We start from the raw sequence: 15,809 nt of genomic DNA on the forward strand, positions 1-15,809 counted from the left end.
GACTTGCCAAAGCCTGTCCACCATCTACAAGGCACAAGTCAGGAGTGTGATGGAATACTCCCCACTTGCCTGGATGAGTGCAGCTGCAGCAACTTTTGAGGCTGCTTGAAACCATCTAGGACAAAGCAGCCCTCTTGATTGGCACCACATCCACAAACATTCACTCCCGGCACCGCATCCACAAACATTCACTCCCTGCACCACTGCAAACAGTGGCAGCAGTGTGTACCATCTACAAGGTGCACTGCAGGAATTCACCAAGGCTCCTTAGACAGCACCTTCCAAACCCACGATCACTATCATCTAGAAGGACAAGGGCAGCAGACACATGGGAACCCCACCACCTGGAAGTTCCTCTCCAAGTCACTCACCATCCTGATCTGGAAATATATTGCCATTCCTTCACTGTTGCTGAGTCAAAATCCTGGAACTCCCTCCCCCACAGCACTGTGGGTGTACCTACCCCACAGGGACTGCAGTGGTTTAAGAAGGCAGCTCACCACCACCTTCTCAAGGGCAACTAGGGATGGGCAATAAATGCTGGCCTAGCCAGGGACACCCACTTCCAATAAATGAATTTTCTTTAAAAAAGTATGACTCCCAAGTGTAAAGGGAATGAGCTATGAGGTAAGCTAGGAGAAATCCAGGCTATATGTTTTTTTTGGATCTTGATGATTAATATCCCAACCTAGAATGAAATTTAATCTTGAATCACCTACATTAATTGAGTTTCCCATTTCTTGGCCAGCTGATGTACCCAGCAGGCTGGACGGGAACAGTATATTCATCTCACTTGAGTAGATGAGAAAGCTGTTGAAACAAGACCCAAACGGCTAATAATTCAGTTGTCAAATGCGGATCAAAAACATTTCTGGTTAGTGTTAGATCTGGAGCATTTTTAAAAAAATCAATAAAACTCCAATCATCGACCTACCAGTCCCTCTTCCAGATTAAAATCTCAGGAGATATTGTTGCTGAAATATTTCAGTGTTTCGATACTGAATAAATATTCTTATTTCTCTTTAGCTGACAGAAACGACAGTGTTTGAACGAAAGCAGCATCTCCTCGATGCTTTAAACCGCTATAAAAGCCGGTGAGACTTTACCTTGTGTTTTATGTGTGAGACTTGGTAAAACTGCAAAAGGCACATCTACATTTGGTTGGTTTCATGAGAGTCTTAATAATGAAAATAATGTGTACATTCATTAGGTCACTGCCTATCACCCTCAGATCCTCAGCTTAAGTCCAGCTCATACTTGACTTCTCTGTCTGCAGTACATTCAAAGTGAAAATGAGTCTTTGCTTTTCCTGAATGGCATTAATTTACAACACAAAAGTGCCCTTGAAGATCGCCACCTACACACTTTATTAAAAATCTTACAATTGCTGTCCACCAACTTCACTTCCTGCTCACCGTTTCCAATCATGCTTTTTACATCAACTTAGAATAGATTCATAGAATGGTTACAGCATGGTAGAGGCCATTCTGCCCATCATGTTTATTCTGGCTCTCTGCCCTGGCCCTGTAGCCCTGTAAATCTTTTCTCTGGATAATTACTCAATCCTTTTTTGAACCTGCCTCCACCACACTCTCAGGCAGTACATTCCAGATCCTAACCACTCACTGCGAAAAAAAAGTTTTCCTGCTTCTTTTGGCAGTCACCTTAAATCAGTCCCCTCTTGTCTGGATCCTTCCACCAAAAGGAACGGTTTCTCCCCATCTACTTGGTTTAGACTTTCCAAAATTTTGAACACCTCTATCAAATTGCCCTCTTGTTCTTCACTTCTCCAACTTATCAACGTAACTGAAGTTCCTCACCCCTAGAACCATTCTCGTAAATCTTTCTTGTACCCTCCCTAATGCCTTCACATCTTTACTAAAGTGTGGTGCCCAAAATTGGACACAATACTCCAGTTGAGGTCAAACCAGTGTTTTATGCGGATTCATCATAACTTCCTTGCTTTTGTACTCTAGGCCCCTATTTCTAAAGTTCAGGATCCCATACACATTATTAACTGCTTTCTCAACCTGCCCTGCCACCTTTCATGACTTGTGCACTTATACCCCCAAGCCCCTCTGCTCCCGCATCCTCTTTAGAATTGTACCCTTTATTTTTATATTGCCTCCCATCGTTCTTTCTACCAAAATGAATCGCTTCACACTTTTCTGCATTAAATTTCATCTGCCACTTGTTCGCCCATTCTGCCGGCCTATATATGTTCTTTTGAAGTTTGACGCTATCCTCCTTACATGTAACATTGAAAATTCAATTATGGAATTCTCAAACACATACAGGTTCTCCAGTGCTGTACTTGCAGGTTATAACCACTAAGTGGCATTGTAGCTCTACTGTCCTCTGGCACCGGTGCCTACATATTTTCATGTGTTTAAACTGCAGAACAGACCGTTCTGGAAAATGTGACATTAAAACACGTAACAGCTTGCACATGCTTTGGTATTTATTGTTTAAGATTCTGAGGCTTGTATTCAGGCTGGCAACTCTGGTGTGGGGTGGATGGGGTGTGGTGGTGGAAGAGGGGTTGATTATGATGTGGGAGAGGGACTTTACTGAGTCTTCTGTCACTGGGGCATAAGGAGAACTTGGCTGAAAGCTACATCAGTACATAAAATAATAACATTTTTACAAAGTACTTTAAAACAGATTTTCATACTTATATGATGCCTGAACTTTAATAATTATATATTACTGTGCTGCTTTATTACTATTTTCTCTTTGCTGGCGCCTGGGGTTATGGCAATTTTCAAGTGTTAAGATGGGGTCACATTGGGAAAATAGCTTGGGAAACACTGGCATAAAGTTAAGATTTTTCTTTGAACCAATAGAGTAAAAGAGTTAAATGCGCTCTAGTGTTGAGAAAGGGTCAGTTGAACCTTGTTTGTGAGTGCTTGATGTTGAGACCAAGTGCTAGCGATCACATAGTTGTACTGTTTTATATTGGCAGAAGGGGGCGCAGTCTATCCCTGGGCAGTTTGTGCATCTCATCATAATGGAGAGTTAAGACTTCTGCCATAGCTGATTATGTTGTAATGTTTCTTCTATTATTATTCCTAATTGTACAACATTAATATCCATCATATTTCTGATTGGCAGGGCAACTGTAAATATCCAATTAATCACCTAATTAGTGGAACATTTGGTTAGAGAAATAATTAGTTATCACAGTCCTAATGTGCATCAGCTGGTTTATTTCTCTATTTTGCATTCAGAGTGCATAGTTGCAGTAGAACCAAATTTACCGGAATACAGTGAAAATAAGTCTTAAAACAATTCTGAGTCCAAGTCTCAGGGGAATTTTATCTTTATTTTACCTCAGTGACTGATGTGAGGATATGGATTTAAAGGGATAAATTAGATTCCAGCAAATATCATCTCTGTGTCACATGAATGATTTATAATGCATTACCTTAAAATGAGAAAATCTTACTGTAAGAACTTCAAATAAAATGCCCAACCAGGACATTCACTCTGACTCACAGTTGCTTTAACTTCCACCTTGTTCCATTTTTTATATTCACCCTTGGGATGTGGCCAAATCTGGCAAAGCCAGCATTTATTGCCCATCCCTGGTTGCTAAAATATTCACCTCCCCTTCACAGACAGAACAGAACCAAACGACGCAACATTTTAAAATGATGGGAACGTTTCAACGAAAAGCCTTCTTCACCAGCAGTTTAGAGCTTAAATGGCTAAAGGTCGCTTTCGCGATTAACAGCCGGTGGTGAAAAGGGAGATTGTCCACTTTGTGTTGCATCAACCATAACCCGTTTACAGCCTGTGAGCTTGTTATGTAATGAAATGGAGTTTGTTCAGGTACGGATTGACCCCCATGCCCATCACTCAGCAATTTGCTCTTGCTTCTGTGGGAAGGTGTAGGTTTTGAAGCTGGGTGCTTCTCCAAAAACGGGGAGGAAGAAAATCTGCTGGTTCATCACTTGACCTTCTGTTGTGGACATTGACGGAGAGACATGTTAAGTAGCCGGGGAACAAGCCTCCAGGCTGGCCTCACAACCAGGGAAAGGTTTGTGGCATAGCGAAAGGGAAGATAGATAAATTGCTGTTGATGAAAAGCTTCATATTGATTATAATCAAGAGCTGTGAGTTTTGGTTCCATCATGTGCTTGGTCCGCCCTTTCTACTCATTATTTAACATCCTGTTTACTCTTTTGCAAAGAATTCCATGATGCTTATCCATGTGAGAAGCAGTAAAATTTTTACATGATATAACTCGCCACCAACACTCAGGGACTTAATGGTGAAAGAATGTAGTGTTCTGATGTGCATTAGAAGCTAAAGCCCAAACTAGAGGGATTCGTGTATCTTGCTGATAAAAGAGCCTTAACATATTCATCTTTTATGTTCAAGGTTTATCTGTGGTAAAGAAATTAAAAAGAAAAAATGTATTTTTCGTCTCCGTACTCGAGTACCCCCAGTTCCTCCGAATATTGTTTTGCCAGAGAATATTGGTCAGTTGACTGATAATGCTTCTAACGAGATTAAGAGGAGAGGAAAAAACATGTTAGTGTTTGCGCCTAAGTATGGGTATGTATTGAACATGTTTATAGACTGACTGCACTGCAGTTACATGACCTGTCAATCCAATTAATCCTTTAGATTGGTGAAAAATAGTGTTAGCAGTAAACGCTCAGCGTCTGTGGTAATGTGAATGTAATAACTGTTGGTGTGGAGGTCTTGTGGCGCAGTGGGTAGCACCCCTACCTCTGGCCCTGAAGCTCTGAGTTCAAATCCCACCTCGGGACTTGACGGCTACAGAAGGTGCATGCATAACATGGCCAAACAAGTTCATTATCAGCCTGTAAATCCTTCCTATATGCCTGAAGACAGGAAGGTTTCCTGGTCAGCCATACTAGGCAAGGACCCCACTGTAGCACTTTGCCAAGCACAATCATGGACTAATCCAATAGAAGTCCATGGTCACCAACACCCTCTTTAGGACATGGTGCCTAAAGGAGGAGGAATAACTGAGATTAATTCCATTGTTTATTGTAGCCTGTCTCGATCTGCACCTGATTGTAAGATGGTTGTATCCAGTATTTGGTTGCCTTTGACTCTTGTTTTGTTGTGTCACAGTCCCCTGCCAGAAGTACCTCAACCTCGCAGGCGGAGACTTCCGTTGAAATGGGGGCTGAAGAGCAGGAAATCAAACTGGTTTCTGCAGGATGCAGTTCCAGAGGTTCGTTACACCCCCTTCCCCACCCACCCACCCCCACTACCCCCAACTGCAGTTGCGAATTGTAAACCCCACTTTAAGAAATCCAGTATTGTAATCAATAAAAAAAAAGAAGCATTATTCTGCTGCAAAACCAGCTTCCTTTAGGAATCATGGATGCAGGGTGGGAATGTTGGTAACACAAACGATCTGGAATATGTAACAATCCTTTGGTTGTCTGGAAACATTTGGCCTAATGCCAAAGCCTTGGAGAGAGTGCAGAGATTTCCCAGCACCTTCAGCTATGTCAAGGGAAGTGGAGATTTCTCCCCCTTAGAGCACAGAATAGAGATGTTTAAAATTGTGAGGGTTTAATATTAATGGAAATGTTTAAAATGATGAGGGTTTAATATTAATGGAGATGTTTAAAATTATGGAGGACTTTTGACAGAGTAAAAAGGTGAAAACAACTCCATTGGAGGTGAGGTCAGTAACCAGAGAGTGCAGATTTTAAATAATTAGCACAAGAATGCACTGCCTGAAAGGGTGATGGAAACGGATTAAATAGTAACTTTCAAAAGGGAATTGGATATTATCTGAAAAGGGAAAATGCGCAGGGCTTTGGAGAAAGAGCAGGGGAGACAAGACTCGCCATGGCTCCTTCAACAGCACCATCCAAATCCGCTACCTTTACCACCTGGAAGAACAAGGGCTGCAGATAGATGGGAACACCACCATCTGGAAGTTCCCCTTCAAGACACTCACCATCCTGACTTGGAAATATATCGTGGTTCCTTCACTGTCGTTAGGTAAAAATCCTCGAACTCCCTCTCTAACAGCACTGTGGGTGTACCTGCACCACGTGGACTGCAACAGTTCAAGAAGGCAGCTCACCACCAAGGGCAGTTAGGGATGGGCACTTGACTTTGTGTAATAACTGTGCCAGGCTTGGCTCTGGGAATAGCACATTTGCCTCTGACTCAGTAGGTTGTGCATTGCCAGGATTTGACTTCATAACAAGGGGAATAGGCTAGAAGAATATATTAACAGAGAGCAATGAAGAGAGATGGAAAAAGGCTCATGTGAAGCAGAAACACCAGCTTGGACCACTTGGGCCAAATGACCTTCTTCTGTGCTGTCCATTCTATGTAGTCTACTCGAAATACTGCAGGAGTGCCGCATTACCCAAGGCAACATGCTTTGGTTGAGATGTTAAACTGAGGCTCCATCTGTCAGGTGAAGTGCACTTTAAAGATTTCAAGGCACTATTTGAAGAAGGTTGGGGAGGTTTCCCACTGTCCTCACCAAAATTCCTTCCTCACTCATTGCATCAAAACCTGGCTATTCCTCTCATTGGTCTTCATAGGACATCATTGGTTAAAAAAAAATGCTAAATATTGCACGTGTAAAGTAATGCATTGTGTGAAACCTTCAAATATTTCCATGTGATGAGGTGTTTAATAAGTGAGTGTATTATAATAATTTTCAAGTAATATTCTAATTGTTGTTCATAATTTCACTTTTCTCCAACCATAGAGTGACTTCTCGACTGCTGAGAACACCAGCTACTATTTGGCCAACATTTTTGACTGTACTGTGGATGACATTCAGAGTTTGAAAAGGTGAGTGAGTTCCTACCTTTAAAAGACTTGTTTGTTGGAAAGGGCCTTGGGGCCTGTGCTTGGCGTGTCAGAACAGGGTCACGTATCTCTGAGGACAGGCTGAATAGGTGCCCTCAGCCCTGCAGCTCTGATCCTTTTGAACATTATTACACAAACGGGAGACAGGAGAAGCCTGGGATTAACAATCGTTCGGATTTTCCCATATCCATTGTGGAAAAGGTTCTGGCCTTTGATCAGCAGCGTCAAACTGGAGCTTATAAAACTGGTTAGAGGGAGTCACGGCGAACACGGGCCTAACGTTATTTCCATTTGATGCTCAAGCTGCAGCCTGTTTGGCCTCAGACCTGCCTCACTGTCCCTGCTCTTTAGAAAGATCTCTGATTGTTTCTTCTCTCCGAAGATTTTAGTTATCTCTTTTCTTTGCCTGGTTTCAGTGATCGTTCCGAGGGGACCTTTAACTCTGACCTAGACTCGACAGATGCAGCAAGTACATCTGGCTCTGCCTCAACCAGCTTGTCCTGTGACTCTCTGTAAGACCAAAGTTTTGCTTCACAATCATTTATGCGAACATTTGTGTATAACTCTGCCAATGAGTGCTGTCCGATTACAAAAAGAGCTGTTCTGACCCATAGAGAACAGGCAGTAAGAATATTTTTCACTGAAAGATGGCACTTTACATTTAGAGCTCAGGCGGAGTTGAGTTATAAAGAGATTCTTCCTACAACAGTATATTTAGCTTTTCTTCAGTAAAAGCAAACTACCACAGATGCTGGAAATCTGAAATAAAAACAGAAAGTTCTGGAAATACTCAGCAGCTCAGGCTGCATCTGTGGAGAAAAACAGAGTTTTAATGTTTCAGGCCTGTGACCTTTTGTCATTACTGTTTATTGTCTTTACTTCCCCTGTTTTGTTTTATTTTCTTGCTCCTAGAAAGACAGTGGGGAGTCGTAAGAGGAAGGCACCGATAGAGTGTTCACTGGACGGCAGAAACAAACAGAAAGAGGGCATCAATCCAGCGAATGAAGTGGATCAGACTGAGCAACACATGGATAATAATTACATCAACGGCCACACCTTTGATAGTATGAGTGATGATGAAACCTCCCTGTCCCATCTTAAATCCTCGATCACTAATTATTTTGGTGCTGCAGGAAGGCTGGCGTGTGGCGAAAAATTCCAGGTGCTTGCTCGAAGGGTGACTCTGGATGGGAATGTGCAGTACCTGGTAGAATGGGAAGGTGCTACTCCCTATTGAATCACAGCCGAGGAATTCCCTTTTAGCGACCAGTGGATCAAGGTGAAAAAGAGCCTGGATTGGGCAAGGCTCCAAACCGTTTTCGGTAGTTGTTAAAATATCAAAGTAAACTACGTTGGAGCTTTCTTATTAGCAAACATTCAGTCCAAGACTTGGAAGTCCTCGTCAGCCACCTGCTGTGCCAATATAATATTTTTAAGAATGGTGCAGGAGAGGTTTTCTGCTGCTAGCGGTATCTTGTACATAGCAAACATCTGACCGAAGAGAATTTGCAGAACTTTCTAGATATCCGGTGGCAATGAGCGAGTGCTGCACTAGCTTTACCCGGCTGTGCAGATGACTTGGTGTCAAAACAATATCAATGGAATGATCTTTCCTCATTGCATCGGAAAAGTGGAGATTATGTAGATGTTCAGTCTTGATCATATTGAATGTCGGAGCAGGGGCTGTTTATTCCACTGCCCCTCCTAATTCTTAAATTCTTATGTTTATTTTGGATTGCTTTGCTGATGTTGATGTCAGTGGCCAATGAGTTGGTTTGTGGCCCTGAAAATCTTATTTAAATCAAGATTTAAAGGAAATTTTACGCTTTGGGAAGGAAGATATGGAGTTCACTTGTAAGTGACTTGAGGAGCAAGATCGAGATGTGAAAGTTTTGATTGTAAGTTTTGATTTCACAGATTTAAGACTGCAATGTTTAGTGTTGTGGTGAACGGAGATGGTGTTGTATACTGAGAATGTTTCATCGTAAAGTGGGACTAAGCCTTCGCAAAGTTGATCTTAAGTGGGCTCCACTGTATCTGCTGCATACTTAAATCTTTTTTATTAATAATCCATTTCCATACACAGCTCTGCTTTAGAATTACGCTAGCTCATTATGTAGCCAGTTGCTATGTAACTGATCGAACTACAGCTAGCTTTTGTATTTTGTGTTCATCGGCCTCTACTGCTTAAACCCTTCTATCAGCCAGCTTTGCTAAAAGTTTTATTTTTGGCAAAAAAGAAAGCCTTTTTTATCAGATAGAAACATCTCTGTCTGCCAAGGGCAAATCTAGCTTCTGCATATAATGTGATAACGTAGAGTTGTTGCTGCTCCAGGTTGCCCTCTCCTGTGGGTACCTACATGTTCCTTATTGGGACTGGAATTTAGAGAAGATAGAGAACTTTGCTTCAGAGAATGTGAATTGACAGGTATTTAAGCTGCTGCTTTTGCTCTGTGGGTCTGTCTTACTTGTGCAGATTTCACATGCTTTGCAATTTTTACCCTTTTTGAGAAATTGCTTGACATAAGTACAAACATTGGAAATATAACCAGGCTGAAACCTTTTCTTTGTGCTGCCAGGGTAATGACTATAACATTGTGTGCGGGTCACACCATGTTAGATTGTTTCTTCTGTCACCCTACTTTGGTTGCAGTAAATTGGGATTTTATTTTTGTCACTTCACTGTTTCTTGAAAGATTTAATGTTGTTTCTGTTCTTTAGAGGGCACTTTAACCTTTGTGTTGGATTTTGGCAGACCAAGTCTAACTCTCCTACCTTTACCTAGTGTCCTGTACCTCCAACATTCTGTCAGCCTAAAGGAGAGTGAAGGCATGGCACAGTGCATAAAATATTTCAGCTTAAAAAGACAATGCACTCTGATTTTTAAAAGTCTTGTGGCGGGGTGGGGGGAGCATTTTAACCAATCCATTGGTAAGGAAATTGATAGGACGTTCAACCACCCTCCTTTTTCCAAGTAAGTGTCAGCAGGCTATTTGACTGTAGAGGGCATCATAAATGGAGCAAAGTGTCATGGGGCCTTTGGGCTTGGGAGGCAGGAAAGCTGGCAAAATGGCATGGTAGGGTGTTAGGTGGTGTGCCTCTGCACCTTCTCACTGCATTGCTGTCTTGCCAGTGGTGGGAAATCTGGCCCGCCTGCCCAGAGCCCAATTGAACCACTTAAGTGGCCAGTTAAGATCCTCTTGCTGTCTCCATTCGCATTTTACCAGCATGGCGGGGGGTACTCCACTGGGTAGGGGCTGCCCCTACGGGCACTCATTGGCCGACAAAGGAGTGCCTCAGCAGCAATTGCCCTCCCCGTGGCCTCAGCATTGTACTCCCTCAGTGACCGCACACCCTCCCACTCGCCGGAACCTGCCTGAATGACCCTGTAAACCCCTAGACCCGACTTGCACCGTCTAACCATGCACCCACTTCTTCCGGGTGCAGTACCAGCCGTGGCCACCGCTAGCAGTGGCACTGCTGAGCCGCCGGCTCTCTGATTGTATTGGCAGCTCTTGGGGGGGGCAGGCTGGCCTCCTCTATAGGATGGCACCCCCTTCCAGCCTGGCAACGGGACCCCTGCCTTGTCCAAAAATATCCCGAACTGCCCTCAGCTGATGTGCACTTTCCAGCAGGAAACCCAGGATAACTATCAGAACCAAGAATCTGATTTGATTGCTTTAATTTCACACCCTGCCCCCCGCCCAGACTGGTCCTGGGATTTCAAAAACCAAATGTAATATTCCTCACTGCCAACCTTGGATCAGCACAGAAGCAAGGATCAAAGCTGGGACTTGCCTCTTTGCCTGGCTCAGCTCCACATTATCTATGCATTTAACTAAGTGAACAATCATGAAAACTGAAACTCTGCTTTAATAATTCACCTCTGCGGGTGGTTGCAGGAGAGTAAAGAGGCGTGCACTTTGAAAGCTGCAGAAATTCTGCTTGTTCTCAAAGGGTTGAGCTTTAATCTGAATGTACCAACCTGGTGTTGTGAATGAAATGCTTGAACATTGGGATACTTTTAGTTGTTATTGATAATCAAAGTGTATGATTTATATTGTCACGGTTAAGTGCTGCGAGAGCTGTCATGGTCCAATAGCGATTTAAAAGTGAAAAAGGTGATATGAGCTCTTTTAAATAAGTTTCAAACAAAACTAGTCTATTATAACCACATTAAAGATGTCAATGAATTGTCGTCATCTCCTGATGAGTACCAAAGGTATTTTTATTGTGAGAAATGTAGCTCTTTCTCTGATTTATCCTAAGTGGGAGTGAAATTGACAGGAAGGATTATTCACTCAAATCGTGTTTTCAGGAAAACTGGCGATTTGATTGAGCGAGATCAAAATATGTTGTTCTTGAAAATACCCTGTTTTAGGTCTTTAATGGAGACAGATCACCTTTTCAATGTCAATTACGGCCAAAATAAATGCACAATATTCTGAGTGGCTTTTTCACGTGTGCAATACGGAGAATAATTTAATTGTGGTTTTAGTCTCCATAAAATAAGCCTTGCTATCGCCAAAGACTTAGTGATTTTTGTAGCTTTATTTGCCTATAGACAATAAAAGTGTTATAAAATTGCCAATAAATTGTCTGGAAACGAGGGGGAGAAACTTGTCTTGGTAACAGGAGTTACAATCTCCAGTTTGCTTTTAATAAGTCGGGTGTGGTGGAAAACGGGCGGCTTATTTGCTGTCTGCAGTTTCACATTACCACCCAAGGTGTCCAGTGGACATGAAGGGATAACCTATCTGACAGTGACCAGTAGGAACTTTTACCTTTTGAACTCACACACCTTGGGCAGAGTTTTACAGCCCCGTTTTGGCAGGGACAGGGATGTAAAATGCGGTGAGACGTCCTAAACCCCCCCCCCACCACCATTGACTTCAGCGGGAACGTAAAACCCCCACTGCCGTAAAATTCTGCCCCTTATGTGGCAGAAATTGAACCTTGTTGTGCCTATTTTACAGGCACAGTGCAGACAAAAGAGGGCCAATTTCGTGGACCCGTGCCCTGCTCCTCCAAGGACACCTGGAAAACGTGATCCAATAACGGGGTCAGACTTTTCTGCAGGCATCCCGAGCAGTCACCTAAAACAGCAGTTAGGCCCCTACCGGTGTAAGTGAGGGAGCTGCGTTTGGCCCCATGGCTGAAATTGGACAGCCCGCTCTGCTGACGATCCTTAAGTCATTTCCTAAAGCTTAAGAATTGGCTGGCAACAAAAGGTAATTTTATTCATTCGAAGTTTCCAAAAATATTGTTCTCGAGCCATGGGCAGAGCAGGTCTGAAGTCGTTCGCTCCGCCCCCCCCCCAACTTCCTCCACCTACCTGCTACTGTACCGACTCCATCCCCTTTCCACCGCCCAGCAGCCCCCTCCCCTGCACAACTCACCTTAGAGTCGCTGCTGGCGAAGCTAGCACCCCAACATTCAACATTTCAGATAGTCACTCAGAGGTGCCAGCAGGCCAACACTTAAGGTAAATGAGGACTGCAGTCCAATGTGGATCCACCCTCAAGCCTGTTCAGACGTGGGCTGACTGTGTGCTGCTGGATATACTATGGAAGATAGGCCATAACTAATTTATAATCCCATGTACTGTACATTCTGAACACAGTCACTTTTCGTATCAGCTGTCCAAAGTCTGAATTAAATTTCACCAGCAATGCTTCCTCTTTAATAGAGGTACCTCTTGTTTGATTCACAAAGACAGAAATAGTCAGTTTCCCCTCCCCTCCCTTGCATATCCCTCGTTCTGTTTTGATGCCTTGTTTGGTCAAGTGGGCAGTGCTGTAGTCTGGATCTTTGCTGGTGCCATTATACCCAGGAGCTGGGTGGTGATGCAAGAGTGAGATCTGAGCCAGTCTAGGGCTTGCTTGTTTCTGCTGGATTACCCTTTCTCTACATGCTGAAATAAAACCTATCAAACAGACCAGCAATTCACTCACCAAGCTACGTCCATGTCCATGTCAGCAATGGTGAAATGTTCAAAATTTTTCACAGTTTCTGTAAGTTGAATTGAAGGTTTTACAGTGATGGTGTCACTTGACTGATGCTCGGACCTGGCTTAGAAAACAGGAGAAAAAAATCCATTACTGCGGATAGAAAATGCTTAGTCTAGCTTATGAAGTTCCTTTCAATGCTCTTCGCTTTAGTAACATTTGTGAGAGAAAAAAATCGAGTTGCAAATAGCAATATTATTTCAGAGGCTTTTGCTGAGTAGGTGATTTGTAAAGACCTGCTGTACTTTGCTCAACATTAAGACAATCAACTTTTCATTTTTTTTCATCATTGCAGTGATCCGATCAGTCAGTAACCAGACTTGAAGGCTCTGACTGTCAAAGTTGACCACTGTTGATACAGTATCATGAGCAGGAGTACGAGAGGTGAACTGTAACCAATGAATTATGCTTAGTACTGTACCAAGCCTCCACCCTTGCAATGAATCCTACAGTCAGTGGCCCTATGCCCTCCCCAAGTGCTTGACCAACTATTTTTTTCTTCATTCTTTCATGAGACATAGGTGTCACTGGCATCGCCAGCATTTGTTACCCATCCCTAATTGCCCTTGAACTGTATGGCTCGCTAGGCCATTTGAGGGAACAGTTAAGAGTCAACCACACTGCTGTGGGTCTGGAGTCACGTGTTGGCCAGACCACATCGTTGAAAACCAGGTGCATTTTTATGACAATCTATGATGGTTGTCATGAGACTAGCTTTGTAATTCCAGATTTTATTAACTGAATTTAAATTCCACCAGTTGCCATGGTGGGATTTGAACCCACGTTCCCCAGGACACTAATCTGGGCCTCTGGATTACTAGTCCAGTGACATTACCACTAAGTCGTCATTTCGCCCCCAATTCTGACATTAGAAAAATCTGACATGACAATCCTGATATGAATGTTGCCTGCACAATGTGATTTACATAACCATTCGAAGTTCTACAGTATTACATTAACATTGTACATTTGTAAGCAAACACAGTGTGTGATTACCCTTCTCTTGTAATGAAACATGTACTCTTCATTATGCAGTCAGTATTCTTTTCTGTATTATCCAGCTATGCAAAAACAATTGGCAATAAATTCTTGGGTTAAGTTGTTGTTCTGTGCTGTTGTTAACCTTTCTCATTTTTGACTACTTTTCTATATTGTATTTTAATTTTCAGAGCAATACGAATTCTCAATTGTTGTTAACAAGAGGCATTTTGATGAAAAATGGCACGCAAAGGGAAGCTTTAACCCCCCACTCCCCCCCCCCGACACAATCATAAGTGATGCATTAGCTTGTCTGGGTATCTGGAAAGTTAGCTCTCAACTATTGTCAGTGTGAGAACAAGAGGATAGATATTTTAGCCAATCAGCAGGTCAGAGGTCTTTGTTTATAGGTACATCCCGCATTTGAGCCAAAAGCTCTGCATTTAAGTCCCACTCCAGGACTTGATAACCAGCCAGATGATCTTTCCAACACTTGCCCACCACTCCCCAAAGGGAAAGGTGTGTGTGTGTGTGTGTGTGTGTGTTTGTGAAGGTGCCAATTCTGAGGTAACATTTTTCCCTTCCTCTCTTACAAGGCTTTCCAGCTGCAAGGAGCTTGCCGTCAGAAACCAACCTTGTTAATCTCTGTTTATGTTATAATGCAGTTTGGTGTAGAAAATGCTTTTTTTTAAAAAAAAAAGTTATGTAACCATCCTGCCGCCACTTCGATTAAAACCTGAGACTTGTGACATTTTTCACAATCCCGTTAAGGAAAATACTGCCCAGCTACTGATTTCTTTTGCGTTCTGCCAACTTAAAGCAACTATAGTCTCAAATACCTTCAAGACTCCGCCAGTTTGAAAACGACAGCATACTGACTTTATTTGAGCCGAGCTGAACCAGTTACGGATTGCAAAACGAGCTCCGTGGTGGGGGTGGGGGGGAGCTATCTTTTGACACTGGAACAACAGTTTACAACACTGGGATGAATCGTGGAAATCTGGCGGAGGGCTTCGTTCCTCTTGTGGTACTCAAAAGCCTTGTGTGTTCATGCGAGCAACTTGACGTTTTGTCGATACTGTTTCCATGACGACGCATAAGAGTAAGTGTGGAGTTGGTGAATTTGCCATTGGTCCTGGGTCATCACCTTGTTGCTCAATTTTTTCTAAAAATCAGAAAGTAAACACAGAGGAGGGCAATCCATTTCTCGAATTTCAACACTACTCTGGTGAGGAAAATTGGACATATTAAACGGGTACCAACCTTTCCAGAATTCAGCTGAAATGGATAAAGTATCCAAACTAGAAATTAAGCAATAAAAGCAAAGAACTGCAGATGCTGGAAATCCAAAACAAAAACAGAAACAGAAATACCTGGAAAAACTCAGCAGGTCTGGCAGCATCATTGGAGGAGTACAGTTAACGTTTCAAGTCCTCATGACCCTTCAACAGAACTAAGTAAAAATAGGAAAAGGGGATAGCTTAAACCAGCTTATATTTTACCCCTTTTCCTATTTTTACTTAGTTCTGTTAAAGGGTCATAAGGACTCAAATCGTCAACTGTGCTCTTCTCCAATGATGCTGCTAGACCTGTTGAGTTTTTCCAGGTATTTCTGTTTCTGTTGTTGTTTTAGATATTAAGCAAGTGGCTTTGACAGCTGGAAGAGGTTTGGATAATAAGTGTAAAGAAGCCCAGATTCACTTAATGGACCCACCATTCCTGCTATAATTACTGACATTATATCCTCCCACATCAGTCCACATGCCTTAAGGCTCCCTATTGTTAACTGAAGACAGAGTCGTTGTACTATCTGTCATGGTTTCAGGACCTATTGATCAGGTTTCTCTTAGCTAATTAAGAAAACTCATTCGGTTTAAAAGATAAGAACTTTCGACACTATGTGAGTGCTTATGTCAACAAGCATTAGAAAAGACAATTTGGTATATTTATCCAGCTTTGTCTCACAGATTGAGAACTGGCAGTGCTACCTGG

General features: G+C 42.6%; 1 protein-coding gene across 3 annotated transcripts in view; it reads left to right on the forward strand.

Annotated features, from left to right (window-relative positions):
• phf19 (PHD finger protein 19) overlaps positions 1-13,940 on the forward strand; it is a 40,900-nt gene extending 26,960 nt beyond the window's left edge. For all 3 annotated transcript variants that reach the window (XM_041194289.1, XM_041194287.1, XM_041194290.1), the window contains 7 exons: positions 1,027-1,094; positions 4,387-4,563; positions 5,113-5,215; positions 6,728-6,813; positions 7,248-7,343; positions 7,744-8,729; positions 13,135-13,940. In XM_041194289.1, coding sequence (XP_041050223.1) covers positions 1,027-1,094; positions 4,387-4,563; positions 5,113-5,215; positions 6,728-6,813; positions 7,248-7,343; positions 7,744-8,068 — 855 coding nt within the window. In that variant the 3' untranslated portion in view covers positions 8,069-8,729; positions 13,135-13,940. The remainder of the gene's footprint in view (positions 1-1,026; positions 1,095-4,386; positions 4,564-5,112; positions 5,216-6,727; positions 6,814-7,247; positions 7,344-7,743; positions 8,730-13,134) is intronic.
• The last annotated feature ends 1,869 nt before the right edge of the window (positions 13,941-15,809 follow it).

This window comes from Carcharodon carcharias, chromosome 8, assembly GCF_017639515.1.
Source record: "Carcharodon carcharias isolate sCarCar2 chromosome 8, sCarCar2.pri, whole genome shotgun sequence".
In the NCBI taxonomy this organism is placed as follows: domain Eukaryota; kingdom Metazoa; phylum Chordata; class Chondrichthyes; order Lamniformes; family Lamnidae; genus Carcharodon; species Carcharodon carcharias.